The sequence below is a fragment of the Platichthys flesus genome, chromosome 6, assembly GCF_949316205.1.
Source record: "Platichthys flesus chromosome 6, fPlaFle2.1, whole genome shotgun sequence".
NCBI classification, from domain to species: domain Eukaryota; kingdom Metazoa; phylum Chordata; class Actinopteri; order Pleuronectiformes; family Pleuronectidae; genus Platichthys; species Platichthys flesus.
Window position 1 is genome coordinate 7,102,053 of NC_084950.1, and position 26,971 is coordinate 7,129,023.

Consider the following 26,971-nt stretch of genomic DNA (forward strand, 5'->3'; position numbering starts at 1 on the left):
CTGTGGACAAAGTGCTTTAATGAATCAGGCGTGAAAGTTAAAGAGCAGGTGGCGTTCACCATAAAGTGGCCTTCTCCTTGGTGGAACAGGTCATACGCAGGCACGCCTCTAGATTTACGAGCTTCACCCGAACAGAGCAGGTGGAGACAGTGACGGTGCCATCCGGCCACGCAAGTTAGACCCCTCTTACGCAACATCTGACGCGGATGGAAACCAACGGTCGCATTCCATCGTCTGGCGGACAGAGGTTTACTCTTTCTTCCCTGCGAACGTCACAGTCACCTTCCCTAACACTGTGCACACAATACATCACTCAACCGCCACCTGCTCTCGACAAACCAGATGTTGATGCAGGGCAAAGATTACTGGCAGAAATTATACCCAGCGTTTAACAGGGAGCCCAGCAAAGACAGGATGTGTGCTGTGTTAAAACAGACAGAGGCAAATTTTGTGTTACAGTAAGGTTTATGTAAAAAATCAAACCATTTTCATTAGACCGAACCACGTGGAGCCTGAGTTTTTAATCAGGACTGATTCAAGTATGCAAACCTCATCAAAAAGCAACCACCCGGGAGATACAACCAGTAAAAGCTCAGATTTAATTAGAAAACACATCAAAAGGAAATACAGGCAGTTTATGGAAACTGTGACGTCACAGACCTTGTGGCGATGCGTTACGTATTAATCAGATAAGTGAAGGAATAAAATAAATCACAATAACTAAAGCAAACCGACCAGAGCGACAGATAAGACGGCATTGGGTAAAAATTCATGCTATATTCAATCTATTAGACCTTTGACGTTATAACGCAAGAGGTAGGAAGCATTCGATAAAGAAATGTGGTGTATTAATGTTTTAAAACTCAAGAACGAGATACACTGGATTGTTAAACTACAACCGACTTGAAATGAAAACATTCAAACTGAGTGGGACATTTTGGCGTGTTCGCCTGCAGAGCGCTCCTCACTGCTCAGAGAGATACATTGCTGGCCCAACAGGTTGGGTCTGAAAGTCGGTCGACATTCCACCTATTTGAGACAAAGAAAACACTGATCCTAGGCCAGCAGTAAATGACTCACAACCACAGCAGATGTGCCTCGGGGCTGGCAACAGCTCATGCCGGAGTGAAATCTAAAGCCTATCACAGCCGAGATGAAAATGGCAGACAGGTCTGGCGTCCAAACGCGTTAAAACCAAAAATGACAGCACAGACATTAAGTTGCTGTTTGAGTCCCTCAGTCGGGTGTTGCGTTCTGGGTGTGTGGGAGTGTGTAGTGTGTTTAGGTAAGGTCTTAGCCAGTGAAAACAGAGCACACGGAAGGTCTTTGGAACCAGGGGGTTTCCTACTGGCCCGGATAAAGGTCAGCAGGGCCAGGAGACACTCGGCACACTGAACCCAGCCACCTGCAATACCAACCTCTTCAGACGGACAAAGGAGTCCTATGTTTGCTGACACAGCGAGAAAAGAGTAAATACAACAAAAATGCATCATCGGTCTAACACGCTCTCCGACTAAAAAAAGAACTCCGTCTAGAACAACAAAATCAGTTAACCTAACTCCACCTTCCATTTCTACTGCACAGCATGAAACACGGAGAGTGTAGGGCCTGTGAGTGAGTGTTAGTGTGTGTGTGCATGTGCAGACAAAGTTAGATAGGCAGCATTGAACCTGTCAAAGATAGCAGGAGTCTACCTCTGTGTTTACTGACTTTTCAAAAGACAGAGTTTGGTAACATTGTGAAGTAATGTGGGATCATGGGAGGTGACGTCTTCACCACCATCACTGCAGTCAGCTTGTTCCCAGTTAGGATTCCTTTAGTGTACATCGTCCAGGAGGTTTTTTACAGTGAACCCAATTAATCGCAAAACCTCCTCCTCTCCAAAACAAATGGACCATTTGTTTAAATCCATTAAAAACACTGAATGAAGCAGTTTCGCTTTAAAAAAAAAATCTGCGTTTTTCTGATGCTGCTCAGTGGACAAAGGAGGTTTTCAAGGGTCTGTGATCAAACCTGTCGTTAAACTGTTCTCCCCTTATTTCTCAGATGACGTCCAATGACAAATCCTTAATTCGCTTAAATTATAACAACAATGAAGATCTAAAAAGTGTATTGTCTGGCCTAAAACTGGATGAAAAGTAAATTTAGTCTCTGGCACATACTCCACACACAGGCGACTAAATGCAAGTGATTATTGTCGTGATACATTTTTTGGAATTGTCCAAGTTTGAACATTTGTGAAAATATGTGATAATGAAAGAACACAAATCAATCATTACATATGTCTTGTCGAATTAAACTCTAGTGAGGAAATGTAGGTATTATATATATGTTATTATTACCGGCGTCATAGTTTTCTTGAAAGGCATTATATAACACTTAAGATGTCACAATAATATATCAAGCCTAACTATTTCTTTCCCATCAGTTCATTCTATCCTTTCCACCTTTAAGGCCTTGAAGTCCTCTTTCTCTCTCTCTCTGCGTGCGCGCTCTGTTTCTCCCTGGCTTCATATCTTCTTTGCATTCCTGTAGGGGAAGGGCTGCATGCAAAGACATGCCACTGCTCTCTGTACACACAGCCTGGCTAAACAAAGACGAGAGGAGGAAAGCCGAGGAGGAGAAACAGTAACACGAACAGTGAACCGAAGGAGATCAAGAGCAGCAGATCTTAGAAGTATCATCTTCAGCTTGGATTGAAGCGGCTTTTCTTGTTTTGCGAGGCAGACGCGTGAACCTGACGAGCAAATATATTAGGGTTCGTCTTCATGCTGCATTAAACAGCAGCAATGGCACAAAGAGAAAATACAAGCCTGCTTGATTTGTCACATCAGTGTTAATCCAATTAGAAGTGAAGTTAGTTTGGATTTGCAAATGTTTAAAAACTTCCAGGCAATGGTTCGTGTGAAGGAAGTTTGGAAGGAAGGAATTATATTTGCTGTGTTCTAACTAGTCGATGACCGATGGACGAGAGGACTTGAGCAAGATGGATGACAGGAGATGAGAACTACCAGACCCGCATCCAGACATTTATAAATCACCATCTCCATGGACACGTGCTTAGATTAACCACGTATCGCATTAGCGGGAATAGGCCAGAATGAAAATATGGAGAGAGATAAAATGGGAGAAGATACGGGAAGGGAGGAAGGAAGGAAGTGAGTGCATGGGAGATGAGATTAGTTAATGGAGAGGGGTGTGCAGCAGGAGGGCAGGGACGTGAAAAACAGAGCAGATAAAAAGAAGCAATCGTAATAACAGAACTTTTGGACAAGACGAGAGAGGAGTGAAAGAGTTTGGCTCGATGTGGGAGGCTGTCTCAGCATGCCCCGGCCGACTGCCCGCTACACTCCTCCTCCCAACATTCCTTCACAGTGGAGTCTCCATCCATCCCAACCTGGCCAGCTAAACACCTGTCTCTCACACAGGGTAGAAGCCCCGGGGCTCAGGTGCAAGGTCAAGGATTGATATAGTGCTCAACGAACAAATAAGGCAACAACGTTTTGAGTTAGTGAACAGGGGGGAGGAGGAGACAGGTGAGCCTGCTGACCTTGGGAATAACCGTTGACATGTTGCCGAATAGCAGGTGTTCACGTAGCTTGTCCCGGGGGCCTGCAGCTAACAGGGGAATGGTAATGAGGTCGGACGTCCTCTTAATAACTCCAGCTGAGCGGCAGAGTCACTCCGTCATCCATGTCACGAGATAAATCACACGACAAAGGCAGCGAGGCACCGACTCAGTGCGAGAGAGTGGATGTTCTGCTCGGTTACATCCTGTGACGGAGGAGCGAGAGATCCCATCACTGAACGGACAAGAATGTGAGTACAGCCTGAAGCTAACTGCGGTGATGGCGCTTATAGCTCTCATAATAATAAAAGGAGTAAAAGGATAAAAGGAGCTGCACTTGCACAGTAAAGGTGTGTGTGCATTAGTCACGTCTTGTGCTGCACTGAAAGAATCCCTGAGGCTACACGTCTTCCCAGAACTCTAATAAGCCTCACAAAAGGAAAAGAATGTGTCTTTTTCTTGGAAGACTGTGATAACCTTGGCACTGAGGCAAGGACACACACCCACCGACACAACCTGTTGATCTCCCAACTGCAGATCAAATTCAAAACATCTCTCAACCAAACCAAAATTATTACCTAGATTACAGCTCTAGTGGAACAACATTGCGTAGCGTGGTTTGGCTCTAGTTCTTCTGGACAGGAGAGAGGAACATTCCTTGTTATTCACACACTGGGGTAGGAACTATAGGTGTGAATACAACACTGCCATCTGCTGGCAGAGAAAATGAAGGTGTGCACAGCTTTCACATCAGGTAGGTGGAGTCCCTGCATAAATGAAACATTGTGGAGGAAAGATGTTACTGGGGAAAACTTACTTTCTCACTTTACCTACAAATTGATCTACAAAGTCATGGTCAAGATGGGACTCCTGTCAGCCACATTTTAACTGACTCTACAAATTAATATTTCTTTTGCTGTTAGGTTTTTCTGTTTGCTTGTCTTTTATCTTCTTTTCTCTCACTCTCTAGAAAAAAGTTGCATGGTCTCTGAGCTGAATAAGTGTTGCTTTGTTTTATGAAAGGAAACAATTCTAACACAACAACCAAGGGTCGACAAGTCACCAAATGTGTTTTGTAATCGGAGATAATGCAAAAAAAAGGACAAAATGGAAAAACAAACACTTTTCATAACTGGAGGGCAGGAATGTGACTCCGGAGAGAACGTCAGATACAATTACAGCATTTTTCTTTAATGTCATCAGAGTAAGAAGAAATCGGAGAGTGGGCGACATTATGAAACAGTCCACACCCTTAGGACACATGTCTGACTGCAGCCATTGTGTGAAACTTACACAAATTTACAGCTGTACAGAGTTTTTCCATCCTACTTCTCCTTTTCAGGTTTTATAGGAAGGGTGTGGATGCTGTGTGTGTGTGTGTGTGTGTGTGCACATGTGTGTGAGAGACTTGAAAGCGAGCTAGGACTGTGCCAACACTGTAAAAAAATGACAGGTTTCTTTCCCCTACTTCTGGTGCTGCAGAGTTATATAAAGAACAGAAACTAGTATTAAGTGTGAAAAATAAAAAAAACACTGAACGAGGGTTTGGGAGGTTTGGAGGGAAGAAGGAGGGGGGAGGGGGGGGGGGGCTTGTGACGTAAAGACGAGGTGCAAGGAGAAAAGGGGGAAGGCTGTGGTCCAATATATGGCTACTGTTTGCTCTGGAGCACAAGAGGCCGCCTGTGTTTTTGCATGTGAGCATGTGTGGGATATAAGGTTGAGGGGGCTGGACAGAGGAGAAAGAGCGTCATGGAATAGAGGTAAAGATGGAGGAGGCGAAGATGAGGTGGCGGGAAAAAGGTTAAGGTTTGTGCCCCGTGTTTACACAGGATGCATATATATGTGGCAGAGCATTATAGGAGAGGCCCAGGGGCTTCACAGGGAACAGAGTACTCTTTTCATGGTTGAAAGAAAAATAAGCAAATAGAATAAAACAAGACAGCAGCGGCAGCATGGACCTTCAGGTCTGCATGACGGAAAGAAGAAGCCCTCAGTTAAAGCAGCAGAGTCAAACTCGGACTGTACATCAGCTCCGACTGGACAGTGAAGCAGGCGCAACCAACACAAAATGGGCACCAGCACAGTTGAGCCGGGGAGTGTACTGGCAGGCTCTCTGCGGGGTGGGACTGAAGGACGGCTCAATGGGGACAGTTAGGTCTTAAATGCAAATGATGCAGAGATAAATAAAGGGTGTGGGGTTCACATACAGAGTTTGGGTGGCTCTCTTTTCTGCTCAGAGGCTGTACATACCAGCTCCAGCTCATTAACTCCTAACTGAGGACATTTAGTCACAGATTTTCTACCAAGGGGAATGTGGCTGCATATAATGTATACTGCTTTCCCACAACAGACACACACAGGCAGACTTAAATGTACAGAATGTTCCTTTAACATGGAAATATAGGCCGGAGTAATTGGTGCCGACGGCCTGACAAACCACTCTGCTGTACGACCACAAGGAATGAGGGAGTGATCAGTGTCGAGCAGCCACTTCATCACTGCTCCAGGGACCGTGTCAACATATCGTACATATCACCGACACAAGCAGAGCGTGAAACCGTGAGAAAAATGTGTAAAGTATGTACAACATAAAGACGGGTCATGTCAGCAGAAATGATAATGAGGTAAAACCCAGCTGATAAGATCTACATGCTGCAGTCAAATCACATTAGCACACACACAAGCGCATCCGGCTGTTTCTAGGTATATTTCATAACTCGTGCGAAGAGTCCGCATTCCCTCGGCCGGTGAGACGCGAAAAAATAACAAACAGACGTTAGAGATGAAAGTAGAGGTTTATGGGGGGGGGGACCCCTTTCCCAGGGGAACATGTCTCCATTTCCTGCATCAGCAATAACGGAGCACAGCTCCACCAGACTGTCTGGCATGTGAGCGAACGGCAACACTGGAGTTTGATTTGTTATTTCAGTCCGGCTGATGCCCTCTTTGCTCTCTAACCCTGAGAACATGGACTTAACTGACAAGGTCTAAACTCGCTGAGCTCAAAGATCTACGGCTGCGATGTACCATCCATTTTGAAAATTATTTTGAATAACGGGTAGTTTTAATTCATTTCCATCTTTAGGTAAATCTTAATTTAGAAAATTGATCTGGTTGTATTTACAAAAGGTGAAAAGTTATGACTTAAAAACAAGAAATAGTTATACAAGGTCAGTACTAATTAGTAAACGTTTGCTCTTCTTTCCTTGACCCTTTGTTAGATGTCACTTTAATCAGCTCCATTGATGACGTGGGCAGTGACTCTCTGTTTCTTCCACTGTCCTCCACAGATGTGACTGATTACAGGAACATTATGCATCCATCAGCTCCAGTTTGTTTTGTACAGTAGCCGTTATCTCGGGAGAGAATTGCCAGAGAGACGTCACAGCAGGAGCAGCAGCAGAAGGTCTTTGAGAATCTGGCTGGCTTTCAAACAGCCGACTCACATCTGCTCTTCCGCTTATCACAACAACCACACGGTCAGACACAGCAGGACAAGGACATTTTCAAAGAAGAGTACAGCAAGTGCGACCCCCGCCCACCACACAAAGACACAAAAGCCTAAGTGGTTTATTTTAAAAATACAAAAGTAGCTGTTTACGCATTCAGTCCAAGTACACAGTTCTTACACAAGGTGCTTCAATGAAACACTAGCGTTGTGCAAAGAAACAGGATTTGCAGAGATCTAACCAGTGCATTGACTTTTGCACCTGACCAATGAATCTCTTATTTTCCAAACAGAAAAAAAAAGACGAAAAATTCACCCTCCATTGAGCAGATGACAGATCTTGACCATGTGAGAGCAGAGGAAACTCTGGTCCATTGTGTGAGTTTGATTAACAATGGGAGTGGATGAAGGCGGAGGAAGTGGTAACACCCAGGATTGGGCAAAGAGGTGATGAGAGGCATGTGACTGAGGGAGGCCGACCGATTAACAAACCAAAAAGCAAGTCGGTGGAAAATGTGAGCAAATGAGAGCTCCCTTAGAGGTGTGTGTGTGTGTGTGTGTGTGTGTGTGTGTGTGTGTGTGTGTGAGAGGCAAGAAGCAACAGCTCTCCTTCCCAGGGAGGGGGTCTGATCTCTCCCTGGGAAGATACTTGGAAAAGAGGCAGACATTATCTAATCACCTGCACCACCTCTCGTGAACATCCACCCGTAACAACAGCCGCTCAACAACAAGACGGAGTGATGGTTAGCCCACAGGGGGTCCCATAACCCAGAGCTGTTACAGCTGAAATCATATTTTAGACAGAAGCCATGCTCCACCCATAGACTTGTTTTCCGGTAATTAGCTACGACAGCACATCATGTCGGGATGTCAGCGGATATCAGTCTCTAGGGCCTAATCGGGAGGAAACACAACCAGTGTGTAGCCTGCATGCTAGGCAAGACACAGCAATGTCATCATGTGTTTCTGTGTTATGGCCACAAACAGGGGAGAGGAAGAGGCGGACTGGGGAGGGGGTGGGGGGGCTTGGAGACAAAGCGAAAAGCTAGCAAATGTTATGGAAATTCCTTGAAAAAGCCACGCCGGGTTTTGCTTCTTGGGGGAATTGCTAGGATGTCGGTGAACCCACAGCGAAGCCCTGCCCTTTGTCAGCGACTGGCATGGAGGAAGTATCACAGTGTGTCTGTGTCAGTCCGCTGAGACAAACACAGGAGTCACCAAAACACTTAACGCAGGGGAAACAATTACTATAATGTCTACATTACACCCCCATTTGTAACATCCTCACCGACACATGTGCTACTGAATAAAAAGCATGCCTGCCGTCTACAGATGGTGCGTCAATGAGTGAGGGAAGGAAGTGGGCGGAGGCAGCTGCTGCCAGAGTCAGAAAATAAAGGAGAGCTGGATAGAAAGGAGACACAAAAGGGGTCAAATCAATAGATGTCCTTGGAGCAGAGAGAGCGTGACCGTGCACGCTCCCTCCTCTGCTGCTGTCGCACAGCGTCACCCTTTCCTCCGCCCTCCCCAGATAACATCCTATAGGTAAAGGATGAGCTGTGGTGAGGACACTATAACCTGATCCTTTTACGAGCCGATGAGATCAACGGCGGTTCCTGCATGTGTGGCCAGGGGATTCAGGTGCAAAGTCCGGGATTGGCTGCGTGTAGAGGAGTAACTGGAAGATGAGCTTATGCAGTGACATCATCGCTCCTGGGGGGGAAGGAGGAGTAGAAGATGGGAGGGTTGCTAATGCAGAGTGCACATCTGTCTGCCACTGTAAAAAAAAACTTAAAAACAAAACAATACCGCTGGCACAAGGCAGAAGAACAAGATGATACAAGAGGACATTTAAGGTTATTTCTGGTTTGGCCCTCTGAGCTCCGGCAGTTTGCGTAATAAATGTTACGGCGTCACTTCAGAACCAACTGGAGTCAGCACTCTGCAGCATCCCACTCACCCCGCTGCAGCCTCTCCTCCACAGCTCCTCTCCGATTAAATATAGGGAGCTGAGTGAGCTTATGCGACTCTGAACATGATGCATGTGAAGATAGATCATTTTAAAGGTGTAACGCGAAATCTGTACATATAAAAAAATTTATTTCAGAAGCTGTTTAAAACTTTCCTGGTCTGTTCTTTCCCCGTCTTCCTCTCCGCCATGCATGTCAGATGGTAGATAATTGAAACAAATGAGGGGGCACAGCTGCCAAAGGCACTGCAGCACAGAGGCAATTACACAGCTATGCAGGCAAGTGTGTGTGTGTGTGTGTGTGTGTGTGTGTGTGTGTGTGTGTGTGTGTGTGTTTCAGCTTGAGATGGAGAGCATAGAAGGAAGTCTAACCTACCACTACCATCTCTGTTCAATTAGACTGCACCAGACCTTCCCTCTCTCACTCTCGCCCCGGGACAAGCTCGATAAACAGGAAGTGAGGCGCCCAAGCACTTCCTGTCTCCCTCCCAAATGGGTTTCTTGTTCCCACAGGCAGGGCAGAGAAGCCATGAGCTTCTGCAACAACTGCTATAACCAATTTGCCACCTTCACAAAGCCTCCAGGGCCGTTTGCTTTTGGTCCTGAATTCTGTCTAACCCTTTTCCTGCCACCTGACCACCCGTCAAACTGAGCCAAACACAATGAAGCCATTATCTACTTGCCAATTGGGCCACCAAGCAGCTGGAATGAGTTTGTCCATGCCTACGGGGCACCTGCTGTCACACACTGACAGCTGACACACTGCAGAGAATATTGGTCCGATCAGCTCAGATCAAGGTATTTCCAGCATGAAGCGTGTTAAAGAACATCCTCTGGGTTCCTTGGTTACCTTCTTATAGTTTTACACTTTAAGATCTTAGATTTAAGTAATTTCAGGTGGGGTTGTTTTTCCTTTTAATCAGGCGTGTGCATGACTGCAAGCGCAAGTGCTGACCGTGTGGATCTAAATGCGGAGGTGAGGTTAGTGCAAGGCCATCTCTTTCTCCCTCTCCTGAGCCAGCAGGACTCATTTGCTCCTGAACACAAACACACACACATACACAGACCTGTGTGTGAGGTCTGTCCTCTGCATTGACTGGAGGGCAGGTGAAAGTTGAGAAGGACAGTCGGTCAAGTCAAGACTGACCGACTTGTTACCTCCCTCAAGGAGGTTATGTTTTAATCTTTTGTCTGTTAACAGGATTACACAACTACTACTGGACAGATACGCTCAAAATTTGATGTAAGGGTTTGGCATGGGTTGGGGAAGAGCCAGTACATTTTGTCTAATCTCAAGATTTTAGATTAAAAAAAATGTAAAACAGGCAAATTCCGGTGACTATCTCTGAGTGTGTAAGATTTGAAGCAGCCTTATCAAATTTAAAAAGGGACTTTGGGACTGGATGTATCCGCTATACTGAGTCCCATTCTGGTTAGATCGACACTGAACAGCCAGTGTGTCTCCCATCCGAGTGTAACACAACACATGCCCTGCTTGGATTAAGTTATCTTAAGCACCTCTGTATATTTAGCAAACATTGCTAGTATCCGCAAGCTCTTTCCTAGAAACACATTTTCAACAGACCATCACACCATATTTAAAATTCTCGTTGTTTAGTTAGATGTCTGGTATTTTTTCTCCAAACCAGAATGACAAAGCAGCTCTGTTGTTCAGTGCAAGAGCCGCAAGAAATAATCCCATCCAACTTCTCCAAGCAGAACGTTGAATATATAATGATTCCATTGGATTTCTATGGACTAATTGTAACTTAATCCCATTTTTTCTTAAACTAAACTTTCCGCTAAGACTGATTCAATTCAGCCCAATGCGAGTGGCAGGCGGCGGTCGTGGTAGTAGGGAGTCTGGCGGGCTGAGGAGGGGGAAAGAGCGCGGTGGGGTTTGTTGGTGGAGAACGGCGCCCTTGTTGAGCTGCACGTCTCAGCTCTGTGGAAGCAGCCAGGCCTGCCAAAGATGGCGTAATGAGAGACACATGGCAAACAGTATGGCCTAGCCTGCTGATACAACACACCCACACTACGATCATACAATCAAAGCTATTGTCCCACAGCATACATTATAAAAGTTACCACATGATCCACTGGCAACAAACACACACATGTGCTTTTGTCATGTGACAGAGACTCCGGGTCTGTGTGTTTGTGTGTGTCTGCTTTCCTGCAGCACATCAGCAACGATGATCCGTCACAGGCGGAGAGGAACAATTAACCTCATAACAGAGAGGAGAATTTGATTTTCTGTTTCATTCATACTGCAATTGTGTATGATGAAATGATGAGCACAACTTCAACCTCTGCTGTTACTGTGTGTGTGTGTGTGTGTGTGTGTGTGTGTGTGTGTGTGTGTGTGTGTGTTGGGGGGGAAAGAAAAGACACAAAATTGACTAAAAGCTGAATGAAAACTTGACCCAGGATTCAACTCAAACAACAGTCCTCAGGCACCTACCACAGTTAGAGGAGGCCTTGGAAAACTGATCCGGTTTGTGTGTGTGTGTGTGACACACACATGTGACAATGTGCATACGGCACACAGCGATTACAGTTAGGACAAAATTCAATGACGCTCAAAAGGTAAAACCTGGAAGCTTCTCTTATTATCGAGTGTAAAATGGTTCATAATAGCTCTGACTAAAAATAATTACCTCTTCCTGCTCTCTTGGTTACAGATAAGTGCTTAGAGCTTCTACAAGATTTCCATAATCAAGAAACATTAAGTATATTCAGGCCACTGAACCTTAAATCCCAACCAGATTGGTTTGAGTGTCAACAACAAACACTTGAGATTAAAACAAAGTTTAACAACACAAACAATATTATCCCTACATCTCTTCGCAAGCTCAAAAGTGGGGTTATGAACTTTGACTATTTAACAGCCGCAATGATCTTTATCATTTCCAGTCGAAAAGATATATATATATATGGTTACAAATATTAAATCACACTCGGATATGATAGAGTAGGGTTCAGTCATTCTCTGATGTACTTGGCTTTAGTGCTTCTCCTCAAGTTCACAGTATAAATAATGAGGTCTCTGCTCCAGTCTGTACAAAAACTCAAGGTCGATTCCAATCTATGGTAGCGCTTCATCATTCAGCAATTGAACAGTCATTGCTGAATGACTGTTCAATTGCTCCACTCTACACATTAAACATGGAGTCTGTTTTGGAGCGTGCTCGCAGGAGGGCACTTTCTGCTCCACACAATGCTACTGTTGAAAACCAAAACATCGGAGCCCAGGGTTAGGAGGGCTAGCCGGGGCTGAGGTCATCAAGGACCTGTTCGGATGGGTGTGCCTCCAAAAACACACATCAATCAAGCCATATAACATCATCACCGAGCCACCTGATTGGCTGATGGCGACGAGGAGGGAGAAGAAACTGCTAAAAATAGACGTGACGGCCCATTTTGGCTTAATGAGCCCATGAGACACCACTGCGTAGGTCCCAGCCCTGCCTTGATCATGAAGGCAAGTACCTTTGGCACAAGCCCTGCCTTCATAAGGCTTCTGTGTGTATTTGGCCAGCAGTATATGACATGTGGTGCCTCCCAAATACATGAAACACACACACACACACACACACACACACACACACACACACACACACACACACACACACACACACACACACACACACACACACACACACACACACACACACACACACACACACACACACACACACACACACACACACACACACACACACACACACACACACACACACACACACACGGCTGTTATTCATACTAAGAGCAGCAGTGAAGTGCAAACAAAGTCCTGAATCACATCGAGGCCTAATCTAATCCAGCTGTGCTCCGCGAGTCTGTGTTAAAGCTACAATTTTACCCTCACCATCAAAATGCTCCTTAGAGAACTAGGAAGTTATATTTAGACTTTATACAGCAGTTAGGACGTGCCCTGGCTCGCCAACCCCACAACCACAAGAGAGGGGGACCAGAGCCTTTCTGCTCCAACTGCCAGAGCAAGAGACTTCACCTTCCTCTCAAGCACAACAACCACATGCATGAGGGCCGGCAAGTCATCGGGTCTTAGAAATTGCTACTCTCCAAAACAGCTGCTGTACCGCGTACATCTGAAGGGAGCTAAATCTAAAAAAGTGAATTCAGAAAAAAGTGCAAAGTCTATGCAGTGCAATGCTCTGCAAATAACAGAGCCTCACAAAAAGGGAAAACACACACCCTTGACCTCTTCGAAGGGAACTGTGTGTCCGAACAAACAGTGCTGCAGAGCCAAAGAGGCAAACGGGAGGATGGGAGCAGAGGCTGCAGGGCAAGCCTGACTGATCATCTGCCTCCTGGCTTCACGCCATTTCATTCCAACTAGTCGTGACCTGCCATCCCAGCAAACCCTGTTACCAGGAACATCCAACTCGTCACCATCGCTTCGCTACAGGAGACGGGCTGTATGCCAACGCGGTCCGTCTGTCCTCAGCTCCCTCCCTTCCTCTTCCCCTCCCACAAGTCAAGACATCCCGTCCATTTGACTACAGCACTATCTCTTCCCTGCTACAGCACCACTGTCCTCAAATGTCTCAGCAAAACCTGCAGCAATACAACAGAGAAGTGAATGGGCAGCACAGGGAGAGGGGAGGAGGGAGGGATCAGATGGAGAAGTTAGTGAAAGTCTAAAATAAATACACAGAAGTGCTGATCAGCCAAGTACGATGATGTCAACAGCAGAAGAGAGGAAGGGAGGAAGGGTCATGAGAGGAAATAAGGGTATCGGTGACTCGGTTAACTACCTATAGAAGAAGCAGTCGCAGCACACCAGAACCCCCATCCAGTCGTCGGTGAAGCAGAGCCGGGCTGACGAGGTTCCGAACCACAGCACCCTCCTTCCTCCCTCTCACCTCCCCGTCTCTGCTCGGCTATGGGTGCACCGGGACGGCAGTTCCCAGCTCCAGCATAGCACCTTGCGTAATAATGTGGCTGCTCAAACGGCCTTCGACTGTAAGGCAGGTGGTGCAGGACGGACGGATGCACACACATGAAGGCCTTTTGACGATTCAGTCAAACAAACGAGCACTTTTCAAAACAACTTTTCTCCAAAAGGATTCACGATGCCAGACTCACTTCTCTGAGCATGTTTCTCTTTCTCGCTCTCGCTTCCAACTACTGCAACTGCCTGCCTGCCTCACTTTCACACTCTGGTCCTCTCTCTCGCTTCCTCCCTCCCCTCTGTCTCTCCCTCTACCTCCCTCTCTGTCTCTCCCTCCCTCTCTCCCTCCCTCTCACTTTTTCTGGCTGACTCCCACTTGAAAGGCGGGAAGATTAGCTTGGCAAACAGGGTCCCATAAACAAACTGCTGACGGCTGGGCAGCATAGGGTGGACTGCAGGGGAGAGAGATGGACGAAGAGATGGCAAGACATAGAGGGAGCGCGAGAGAGAGAGAGAGAGAGAGAGAGAGAGATAGGAAACAATCCCCGGGAGGCCACAATCTCAGCCATCTGTATACATCCTAAACAAGGTCTAAACATCCCATCTCCACCCGTCGCTCACAGAGACCAGACACACTCCCTGTTTGTTAAACCCCAACAAATCCCAATTCCCATCACACCTCTGTGGAAGGTTAATGATTGCAGCAGGTTGACAGCTTAACCACCGTCGGTTATATGTAACAGCAGATTGCTAACCGTCAACTCTTGTGTCAACACAGAGGGGGGGATCAAATTGTGTATAGGCAGGAGGACGTCCATATGCCACTCGTACACAATGACGGGGACTCTTCATTCACACAAACGATGCAAAGGTACGGGACGGGAGGGGCTAGCGCGGAGACAGGCCCCCAGGAAGCCAGCCAATCACTGCAGAGTACTGTGGCAATGGTGTGGGGCAAATAAGGCGAAGGACACAAGGTGAAATATGGAGCTCGTTACGTCTCTCTCTCTCTCTCTCCCCCCTTCATCACTCAATACAGGCAATCACTTTCTCTTGCCCTTTGCCTCGTTACAGATCAAAACACAAAGACCGGGACACAAACACACACACACACACACACACTCTTGGGAGGACTGCGGTAGGCAGGTGAAAGTGTGTGTGTGTGAGAGGCTGTAACTAAAGTCTGCAGGACTCGACAGACACGGACACAGGATTAACTGACCAGGAAAAAGGCAGCAACTGAATACCCAATGCTTGACGTCACGGCAGGCCGACCGTCTGCAGTTCAGAGAGAACAAATCACTGCAGTCGGCCAAGAAAGACAAGAGACAGCCGAGCCAGTCACCTTCAGAGGACAACAGTTACGCAACAACTGCAGGGGGGGGACGCTTCTGCTTGTTCTGTCCCTGACTCATCAAAATGAGCCCCGGACATGGACATGGGTTTAACAATAACAAGTTGATATTTTCACCTATATCACTGCTGCACTGAACGTCCTACAGGACAAATTCAACTCCCTCTCTGCTTCGTCTCTTCTTTCTGGATATAAAGAGATGACAAAGGAGAACTGCAGCAGCTCCCAGCGAAGCAGTTTCCTATCCACTGACGTCATCCCTCCTTCTCCACCGCCACAGCCGGCTCCTCCTGCAGCTCCCTGGAGACCTGTCACCAGGAGCTGCAGCTACCAGTCCTACGCTTTAACGGTTTAATCACCTCATCCTGCTTACCTGCACACGCACATGTGGGCGGATGCTTTCAACAGAGCAGAGGGGATGGTAACACAAACACATGCTTCCGAAGCTATATATCATAAAGAAGTGGAGAATGGGTGGATGGCTAAAGCAGTTCTCACACTTTCAGCTGTGTGGTGAGGTGGGCGTTCGGTGCTCATTAGCTCCCTTTGTGTTTTCGGTTCCCGAGAGTCAGGATGTGGGTTCTGTGTGTGTCAGGTACAGCAGAACGCCATGTGCCCCTTAACAAACCAAATGGGAAAAGGAGCAGCAGAGGGAAAATGGAAGAAACGAAACTGGCTCTAAATCATCTGTCACTTTCAACAATATGAGTGTGTGTGTGTTTCCTCAAACTTTACGGCCTTATCATGAAATCCAGACAAACAACAAAAGCAAGACATCCGGTGAAACAGGCACACAGGATGAATGTGAGAAAGCTGTGCAACACTATTGGTGGAAGACATTTTTTTCAGATTTTTTTTTTCTAACAAACTTGTGACTTGGACAGATTGCACAACGGGGAGAGAGAGAGAGAAAGAAAGAGGGAAAGAGACATAGAGGGATGGAACCACTGGGCAGGGGAAAGACCCAACTCGTGACCGGGTTTAGAAACGCCTGGTTATGAATAGAGGCCGTTGCAATCACGTCAAATGAAAAGTGGGCTAGGGGGAGAGAGGCAGACACACTTCATGCACATACAAAGTTGCTAGGTGATGGGACTCAATGATGGAGTATTTCAGTGGTGTGTGTGGGGGGGGGGGGGTAGAGATCGTTTTTCTTAATGGGAGCAGGAGGACAAAAGAGAAAAAGCCCACCCCCTCCACCCACCTCAAAGCAAGTCAGACAGGTTTCTCCTCATGGAGCTGAGCAGACTGAAACCCACGTGGGTGAAATCTGGGCGCCCAGGATGTGACATTACAACGACCACTGCCCGAAATCACACGCCGTCATCAAAACGGAGAAAGACATACGGCAATGTGAGTCTATATGAAGTCCTTCACAGACTTTAATATCCATCACAATGAAGAACAAGCCTTCAGAGGTGCAGCTGCAGCTGAATGAGAGTGATGCTGCTACTGTAGCAATACAAAAGTCACTTTAGCAATATTAAGGGTCATTGTGGGAAATTAAAAGAAATGCAATAAAATGCAATAGAGTGAGTTCTACGCTGAAAACAGCAGGGAAAGTGATTTAGAAGCTGAGGGTGTATTGAAACATGCTCCCTCCTCTTCCTCATCATCTTCATCCTCCTCCTCCTCCATAAGGCTAACACACCACGAGCTTCTGCTTTATACATCACGTTACACCAGCCTGGTTCTTACCTATTCAACGTGTAGGATCCGTTCCGTTTAAACCTCATCCTGGACGAAAGGAAGCGGATAAAGAAATCCAGAATTGACGAGCTTTCTTTTTCTTCTCGCACCTCGAAAGAACCGAACCCCACCGAGAGTGTGTGTGAGGGAGAGAGAGAGTGTGTGTGTGCTCGAGCGAGAGAGCGACAAAGACGGAGAGAGAATTTGTGTGTTCAGAAAAAACAAACGTGGAACAATAAGGAGTTGCTCCTTGCAGTCCTCCCTCACTCTTCCTACACCCTCTTCCTCTGTGTCTCTCGCTTCCTCCTCCTCCTCCTCGCGTGTTGTAGTTTCCGTGGGGCTGGGTTAACGAGTCTTCACACACACACACACACACACACACACACTGCAGCCGTTTCGATTCAACCCAAATCACACCTCGTATCGGTGCACATGCGCGTGGTTAAAGTTAGAACGTGTAGAGGCGATCATGGAGTCTGGAGAAGGCTGCAGCTCCGCTTTGTTTTCCACAGACTCGCTGACGCAAACCAGCGGTTTTTTTTCCTCCCTCAGAAAAAAAGAAAAAACCCGGATGAAACTTGAACCTTGCTTTCTTCTCAACTTCTCCTCGTTGGCATCTTCCTCGTGATGTCAACCCGAGAAATGCTCCACGTTGAAACACACAAAAGAACCGCAACACAAAAAAAAAAAAAAAAGAAGAGGAAGCGTGCGCGGTCCCTTTATGGAAACGGTGATCGATGCGAGGCAGCGCATCCACGCTCCTGTGGAGGCTCGTGTTTCAGCCTTTTTTCCTATCGGAGCCGCTATATATACACACACATACACACATCCACACTTTTCTACTCGTCCATAGGCGGAACACAAACCAGACTCCAGCAGTAGAACTCGGCTCCCGTCAGCGCCTGAAGGGTGAGACAGATTTAAGGCTAAGAATAGGGCTGAGGAGCCATTAATGCCGTTTAAATCCAAGTGTGTCTCTTCTGATGGACACACACATGCACACACCACACACGTTAGATTTCATTACACAGGAAGCTGGCCAACATGATGCAAGTGCAGGGGCAGATTCAAGGCTTTTATATTGATCAATTAACAGCATGCAGCCCAGGATTTGCAGCTTAATAAAGAGAAAGGTGATTATTTTGTGGCAACTACTCTATCATTATGATAAAACTGAGTATTTGTGTCTTTCTGGTTGACACACACACACGCTCACTTTATATTTCATTAGACAGGAAGCGGAAAACATGATGCAAGTGCACAGGCACATTTAGAGCTTTTATATTGATCAAATATCAGCATGTTTCCCTGAATTTGCAGCTTAATAAAGAGAAAAACAAGATGGTTTCATTCCAATTACTCTAGAATGATGATAAAACTGAATTTGTCTTTCTGGTGGACACACGCACTCATACTCACTTTATATTGCACTACACCGGAAGCTGAAAAGACACTGAAACAGCAGGAGCAGATTCAAGGCTTTTAGATTGATGCATCCCTGGATCTGCAGCTTATTAAAGAGAAAAACTAGATTAGCACTCAGTAGAGCGCATACATCTGCCAAGGCCCAACAGTCCCCTTAAATTCAATCAGGCTGCACCAAACTGCACACACTCATAGATGCCAGGCTCTTAAATGTGCATGATTTTTCATATTAAAATCCATTAATTATTCCCTTGGAAATGCCCTACCTCCCAATAATTAAGGAAAAAAATCCTGACTCCACACCAAAATTAGATAGCCTTCTTCCTTGACCTCTACCACATCCTTTAACCATGTTTCGTAGAACTCTTGCGTAATCTTGCTTAGAATCAAGCCAACAAACACACAAACAGACAATGGTATGAAGAAAACACTGGCTTAAACTCCAGCTCATCGGCTGGTGAATGATATCTATGCTATGCCGATGTTTCAGCATCATCTCTGACAACCACCTCGAGAAGTGACGGTGAGGGGGAAGTTCCAGGAATGTTCAAATGTAGAGCAATGACAGACTGAGTCGCTCACTGTGACTTTGAACAGACGTGAAGAGGTGACACTGGAATGATGTCGTCTGATCTTTGTCGTTGCACCAGCAGCAGCCGCCTCACTGAAGTGTGTCTCCATGCCCTTGGGCAAGGAAGGACTGTCCCTAATGGTTGTGTTTGTGTGTGTGTGTGTGAGTGTGAGTCAACACCAACTCCAGCTGCAAAGCTGTTATTTTGTCAACTTTGGATTTAAAGAAACATGTTCGTATATTTGGAGACTAAACAAGATGGATGGAGAGAGAGAGAGGGGGGATGTTTTGAGAGGAAGTTCAGACCACACTGCCAGTTGAGGAAGCTTTGACAGGTGAAGATGAGAAACAAATAGGGGTCCCATATTTTAATACACTATGTTAGACATGTTTACATGGACAACAATATTCTGATATTAAAGACAAATACAGACAAATAACTTACTCTGAATCGTCAAAAATCGAATTGAAATGTATGCTGACCTTAGTTGCATCATGTAGAAGCTATGACTTAATCACTTTGTTACATCCTATTGGTGTTTTTACACAACATTTTGCAACATTGCAGTCAGTTACTAACAGCTTGACAAGTAGAAGTATGTAATGTTCAGACAAGCCCAAGCATCATGCCCCCCCCCTCCCCCCCAAACATCTTTAAAAGCAAAAATGAAATGCCTCATTAACTCAGGTGTAGAGGGACTAAATCAAGGACAGGCACAAAATGATGAATCCAGGAAAGTCATAATGTTTAAGAGCACTCAGGATTAGTCAGCATCACATCGCAGGAGTGTGGTGCAGTGGATGTGTGAGCGGGAGCACGTGCACGATTCCCGGGCTCCCGCGGAAGGCACTCGGGTCGGTCTCGACGGCTTCGAGCTCGTTTATTACAACGAGAGCAGCCTGGCAACAGAACTGCTGATCAATTGCACAGCCACTGCTGCCGAAGCTCAGTCCATCACTGCAGCGTTACAGCAGCCACAGATATGAGGAGGAGGAAAAATGGGAGGAGGAGGGTTAAGAGAAGATGAGAAGACAGGGATATAGGAGGCTTGGAGTGAAAAAAAAAAATGGGATGGAGAGGGGAGGATGGGGGAAAGGAAAGAAGGAGACCACTGCGGACCACAGAGGCACAATTAGTCCGGGCTTTATTGATGAACTTAAAAAACAGCCCCCTCCATTCTCACCCTCCTCCTTTTCAGTCTGAATCCATTCCTCCTTCCTGCACTCATTCCTCGTCTACACCTTCACCACCCCAGATTTTATTGCTCGCTTTGCAGCCCCTTCATTAAGCTAATTTGTGCTTCTTTCGCAATCCTTATTTCTATTGAAGCCTCTATTTTCCACTAACACACACACACACAGACATTTCCCTCGCATCATGGACGCCCCCTTATTACCCTTTCTACATTCCTCTTCCTGGTGCATGTTGTGTAAGAACGACTCAAAGTGTGTGTCAGTGCATACTAATGGTGTCAGTGTGTGGTGCCTTCAGGAGAAAGCTGCAGATTTTCTCAGAAGGTGTTAATATAAAAGAAAAAGGACAAAATAAAAAGCAATGTGAAAACAATAAACTTCTCTTTTCTCTGCTTTGTTCCCAGTGATGTGGGACGTGGGAACACAGTGGCTGCTGGCTGCTGCTGGGGATTCGCCCTGGACCCTGGACTCCTACACAGGCTTTCCAGGAACACATCGAACAGAGTCAAATTCAGGATCACAGAGCGCACACACACACACACACACACACACACCACTGCTCCAGAAACTTGAGTGCATGTATGAGAGGAGACGCCAACTAGAAAGACTGTGCCACTACATGTGCCAAGATTTACACACACACACACACACACACACACACACACACACACACACACACACACACACACACACACACACACACACACACACACACACACACACACACACACACACACACACAAACACACACACTCCTGCCAACAACAACAAAAAACATTTCTTATGAAACTCACCACATGTGTATTAAGCAAATTAATTCAAAGGGATTTTGCTGCAAAGATCCGAGCACAAGCTAGTTTTTCACCCTGAATACTTTTCAGCACACACAAACACACACTGAGCACAGTTAGGAGTATATGTGAGCTGGGGCCCAGCCAAACAGTGCAGTATGAAAGGGCCTATATATACAGCAGGCAGGCAGGGCGACGCCAGGAGCCGGTCAGTCTGTCACATACAGTCTGGTGTATAGTGAGAGGACACCACTGTAACTCACACTTTACAGTCTGTCCTATAGGATCCTGCTACCCGTCTCTGTGTCTGACTGTTAGCAGCAAGCTGAGGGACATTTCAGTTTGGGCTGGACGATGGCGACAAACATTTTAGATATATTAGATATTAGATTTTTAAAAGATTGCCATTGAGGGAAATTAGATAATTACTGAAAAAGTTGTGTTAGCTTGCTCTACTTCCTGCATGAAGGTTACCATGTGATAGAGAATTGGAGCAAAAATGACAGTGATGTGGGCATTTTCTCACATTTCACGTCCATGCCCCGCAAAAGCCAAATGTCTGAATACTTCTGGACTTCTGAACTCAATCCGTGTTATCTTTCTAATTAAGGAGGGCTTCGGTTTCAGTTCAAATTTTAACCCGATGGGAGGAAATGAGACGCAGCCTTGGACCGTGCGGCGATCGCTGCTCAGGCATTCAGAGAACGTGAAGCTCGGAATCAACAATGAAAAACAAATTTTATTAATTATTATGCAGCTGTGAGAAGTCCCGGAACACATTTTTTTAGGGCAGGGAACTATTCTGGAAACTGATTATTACTTGAAGTTAACTTCAAGTTTAAATTCAAACCAGGGGTCAGCTAAATAAATACAGGGGTTTGATTCCTGGAAGGGTGGAGAAGCCTTTAAACACTATTCAGACTTTCATGTGTAAAAATAGCATTTTGTTTTTTTCTTTGCCTCCTAAAAATAAATAATCACATCTAACGATCTGAACAGAGAAAACCATTCACTTGTTACACTGAGAGTTGCTTCATTTTAATGACTGAAGAACTGATATGTGGGAGCTTCTGCTGATTGTGGAACTATGATGCCACCTACTGTCTCACACAGAGACCAGCACCATCACTCGCTCATCCTTTCTCTATGGCAGGCAGGGAAGAGGACCTGCAGCCAGAGGTGGAGCCAGTCACTGAAGACTGGTATGCAGTCAGGCATTACTGGAATGTGAATAAAGGGGCTCTACACACATGATAGGAGGGAAGAGGTGAGGACAGATGATTAAAAAATACGATGAAACATACAAAAGGAAGAAGGAGGGGAGGGCAGCAGCTGATTCCTCAGTGACATCTGGTATTGCTGGTATGTGGCAGAATGTAAATAACTGAGGAAGACGAGAAGAAGGATGGTAACAAAGCTACGAGGGCGAGTTGTCGGCTGCTTTCAACAGTCTGTGTGGCAAGAGCATTAAATCAGCCATATGTTACAGTATATGTCCAACATCTGCACACAATGACACAAATCCTATCGTTATGTCAGGATCTGGTGCGGATTCAAGATTTCAACATCTTGAGATAGGACTTTTATCAACATTTGCATTGGTAGTTCATAGATCTTGATTGAAAAATGAATAGAATACTAATAAAATATAGAAGTGCCAGAGTTGGTGATATTTACTCATTGGTCATGTGACAGGACAGGAAAACTCTAGGGGCCAATCACATGTAAACCGCGCCTGACCTGGATCCACCCATGCTCAAAAGATTTTATCGCTCCTCAGCTTTTTCCTTCGGTGGAGAAACATAAATGCTGACGACAGGTTTCCCACATTGATAAATTCCTTTAACTAAAATGAAACCGTTGGATGAAGACATAAACCACCAGTGTTTCCCTAACACTGAGAAACTAGAGTGTGCAACCACAAATAAATCACAATTTGAACATCTAAATATTACAACTAGGGTTATCAGCTCAGAGAAGAACAGAACTATTGATCTCTGCGTCTGCCTCTGGCTGGTGGCGGGCCATCAGCGCTGGTTCAATGCTGCAGCTCCGCCAGATGACGTCATGTGATAGTGGGCTGGAAAGAGCGGACAGAACCCGACGCACACTGGGAAGACCCGCGAGCCACGATCATGCAACCAGATATGATTTCATGCTCAATGGACAGATCGCTCCCTCTTTCTCTTCCCTTCTCCTCTTTCTACTCTCTTAGTCGTTCTGCTTTTCTCCTTATGTCACCAGAGTGTCGTCAACATCTTGTGTCCTTTTGAATTTATTCCTCTGTGTCAACAATAAACACACACACACACAGAATTAATATAATTTGCTTTAAGTAATATGTGTGACCAAACAAATGACACTTAACTGCTGACAGGGGGTTCCTTTTCACCCAGTAAAACAAATGAATTGGACTGGACAGGTGCTGCCACCTTGTGGTTTGAAGAGAAACAACAGCCACATTCTGCCTTAAGAGACCAATGAATTGATCTTGAAATCAAGTTGGTAATGTTGGTGGATTTTTATGTTTTAACCAAGTGATTTGTGGGTTTTACACAATGAAGAAAGAGTTACTGTGTTGTGGCTTATCTCTTATTGAGGTGGTAACGTTAGCAGCTATAGAGACAGAGGAAAGAGGATAAAACACCAGGGAGACAGAAAAGATGGGAGAATGATTCCCTCTTTCAATGTCAATACATAATTACTCAAAACAAACAAGGACTTTTTAGTTTAAAGACTTTAAGGTCATATTTATATCTTCTGTCCTTGAGGCTGCATAACGGTGAGAAAGTGTTTTCTAGTGCTTGTTATAGCAAAATTCAACAGTGGTATTATATAAGCTTTTCTTTATGCAGCTAAGCCATTTAAGTCGTGAATCACAACAAACTGTGGTGTCAAAACTACAACAACAGTTTCTAAATCCCTGTGACCACAGCCCCACTCCGTATGAGAGATGTAGAATGATATACGGTCAATGAGAATAAACAAACAACAAGACATCTTCCTGTTGAATTATTTCTTTTATTTGCACAGCAGTGTTAAGGTGATCCAAATCCAAAGGAAGATATCACCCCCAAAAGATGTGCAGTGAAATTCCTCATTACATATTCAAATTTTTAAATCTCCAGATTCTGGGTTTGTTTGAGCATGAGAGAGGAAGCGGTGTGATGAGGGAATGCAGCTCTGAGCTGATGATAGAAAAGGCCTTGCCCGGGTATGTAATCTATCTACACACAGTTAACAGCTCCTTGCAAACACAAACACACACACATACACAAACAGGGGTTAGTACACTCAATGCTTCCACAGCCGCCAGTGGTTATGTAACAGCTGGTATGAGCAATGCGGCGTATGTGTGTGAACTTCTGTATTATCTATGTCACGTTCCCTGGGTTTGAACGTTGTTGGAAGCATTTTGGATTATGTAAGATCACAAGTCAACAAAGTATATAACGGAGTGGTTTTCAGACATTTAAATGAAGATTTGTGACATATTTGATCCATAAGTGGCTGCGTTATTCTGCGTTTATGGGGGTATGCACTGTACTAGTGCCACTTTAGGTCAAGAGTTAGGTCTTCATTTTGAGTGTATTATTTCTTGACTTAAAAATTCCCCAAATCAAAAAGAACACTCAAGCTGAAGCAGACGCACAGTTAGAGCAGGAGCGGAGCAAATCTGCATGCCGGTGCTATTAGAGAGCGAGGGCAGGGTTTTTAGTGAGAGGATTACAAAATCTGAACGTGAAATGAAGAAGTAATGCTCTCTGAATGAAACCCCCAAGCTCTTCAATAAAGACGGGGAAGAAACTCCAAATGAGAGATGCTATCCAGATAGATATCTCTAATATAGTAGCTTCGGTGGAGGTTCACTGTAATATACGAAGAAAGGAAGTAATATAGCGAGGTAAGCTGCTCCGAGCAAGACAGAGAGGAGGCTCGATGAATAATTTGTGTCTTAATAACGTTTCTAGGATATGGACGCATACTGACCCACTGAGACGTTTCAATAAAAGTATTAAAGGAGAATTCCATGGGAGATTTTTTTTTAAATTCCTATTAATAGCCACCCAACCTATGAAAGCACATGGCACGGCATCACAGCTACTGCCCAGAGTCCACTTCAATACACTGTAAAGTTAATATATATGACAAAGGCTAATTATGAGCATTCAGAGACATGCAGTGCAGCTGCACAGAGCGGTTATCGCTGAAAGTAGCAGGGACACGTAGACCGAAAGACGAACAGAGACATTTGCGGTTAGAGACGAAACTTATGTGGCTGTTTTTTGATATGAATGAGCACGGTGACATGAAGCCCAGCCACAGCCAATGGAAGGAAAACGGCAACTTCCTGTGTTTGTGCATCTCACTGTTTGCTCTCCCTTCAGCGCTACAGTGACAAAGACTTCCTGTGAGCTTCTGCTCCAGACTCCCTGGCCTGTCGGAGGAGTTGAACAATGAGGCGCAGGGTGCGGCAGGGAAGGAGGTGTAAAGGAGCAATATGCATGGGAACACACAAATTGAGCCAAGCACGCAGCCGTATGCAAACATGAGGACGCACACCCAGGTTGAACAAGCACACATACTCAGAGATAACAGATAATGTCAAGTACGACATGAAATCAGGGAAAAGAGAAAGTGAAAAGAAAAGTTGGATACAGGAGGAGAAAAATGTGAAAAAGTAGAGAAGCACAAAACCACCTCGCTCAGATACACCAAACCTCACTAAAAACCTATGACAACAACCAGGTGTAAAACTTTTCATGAAACAGAAAACTCCCTGTCTTTAACCCCGAGCTCGACATGAACACAGCGGAACAAACCCCCGGCCTACTGCTCCTCTTTGAGAGGAAACGGATGTGGAGATGAGTGTTTCTCACATACACATGAACCAAAACGTGCAAACTGACACATCATAACCCACAGAAACTTCTTACGGAGCGGATATTCAGCCCACCACAGTTTGGACGCATATAGCCTCGTCCAGAGCCAAAGATTGACCTTTACAATTCGTCGCTCCTTTCAATTGGTTATGTTTGAAGTAGATTCCATCATGATGAATCAAGGCAGTGGCAATGAAATCAACAAAATGAAAAAGGTTCATTCATTTTCCCCAGTCAAGCAGAAAGACGGATTTTCAGGTTTGAAATAAGGGTTGTTTGTAGCATCGTAATGGTAATGGTAAGAGCTCTTTAGGCAATAAGACACTATTAGAATACTGACTTAATAAATGTTTAAAATTTCCCACAACTCAAGGTCATGCATTAAAAAAGCAAGTTGTATTTGAGGCAGAATCTAATGATATTCAGTTTGTTGCAAAAAAGAGCATCAAGTCCTCACATTTAAGAAGCTACAGTAAACGATTCATCAAGCAACTGATCGTAGAAGCTCCGCAAAAAATAACCAGAAGAAACACGAGATACTTGTGGAGAAGATACAAAGATAAACGAAAGGCGAGAAGCAGAGGCGCAGGAGAGGGGAGGGATGAGAGTGAAGATAAAAAAAGAAAGAGGAAGGAAGAGACTGGAGGTCAGGAGTCTCCTTTTGCTTCACAGATATTTTCGCTCCATCACTCTTTATGTAGGCTAATCTCTTCCATCTCACCTCCCTGAGCTGACCAGCTCACTTAGCCTCATTTAACCAGCTAACGGCCAGTAATAAATCAGCAGCACACTCCTCTCCCATCTAATCTGTAGCAGTCTCCACACACTCCCGCTGATATATGACTTGGTCCACTCCGGTTTCCACAGTGAGGCTGAGATTAGATCGGGTAGAAAACCTGTGATGGGAGGATGAGCTAGACATCAACCAAAAAACAAAGCTAGATTCAATTTAAGGATGACAGTGGAGAGGCAGAACAGACTTAGAAGCGTTTCCTTGGTCTCCTTAGAAGCATATTTTGTAATTACAGAAACAGTAGGAAGTTTCGATATTTGCAAAACTACAATAGCTATGTCCTTGTAATAATATAAAAATGCTATTTTCTTTATTTCTAAGGTTAAAAAAAAACAAAACATACAGCTTTGTTAAATAAAGAACTCTCC

The 26,971-nt window shown here is 45.2% G+C and overlaps 1 protein-coding gene across 4 annotated transcripts in view; it reads right to left on the minus strand.

Annotated features, from left to right (window-relative positions):
- The window catches only part of mob2a (MOB kinase activator 2a), a 58,067-nt gene that overhangs the window by 18,033 nt on the left and 13,063 nt on the right, over positions 1-26,971 (minus strand). For 2 of the 4 annotated variants that reach the window (XM_062389501.1, XM_062389504.1), the window contains exon 1: positions 13,767-14,192. The exons of 1 other annotated variant lie outside the window; for it this stretch is intronic. In XM_062389501.1, coding sequence (XP_062245485.1) covers positions 13,767-13,804 — 38 coding nt within the window. In that variant the 5' untranslated portion in view covers positions 13,805-14,192. Of the gene's footprint in view, positions 1-13,766; positions 14,193-16,955; positions 17,252-26,971 lie in introns of those variants that run through there. One more of the 4 variants, XM_062389502.1, reaches the window with a different exon arrangement.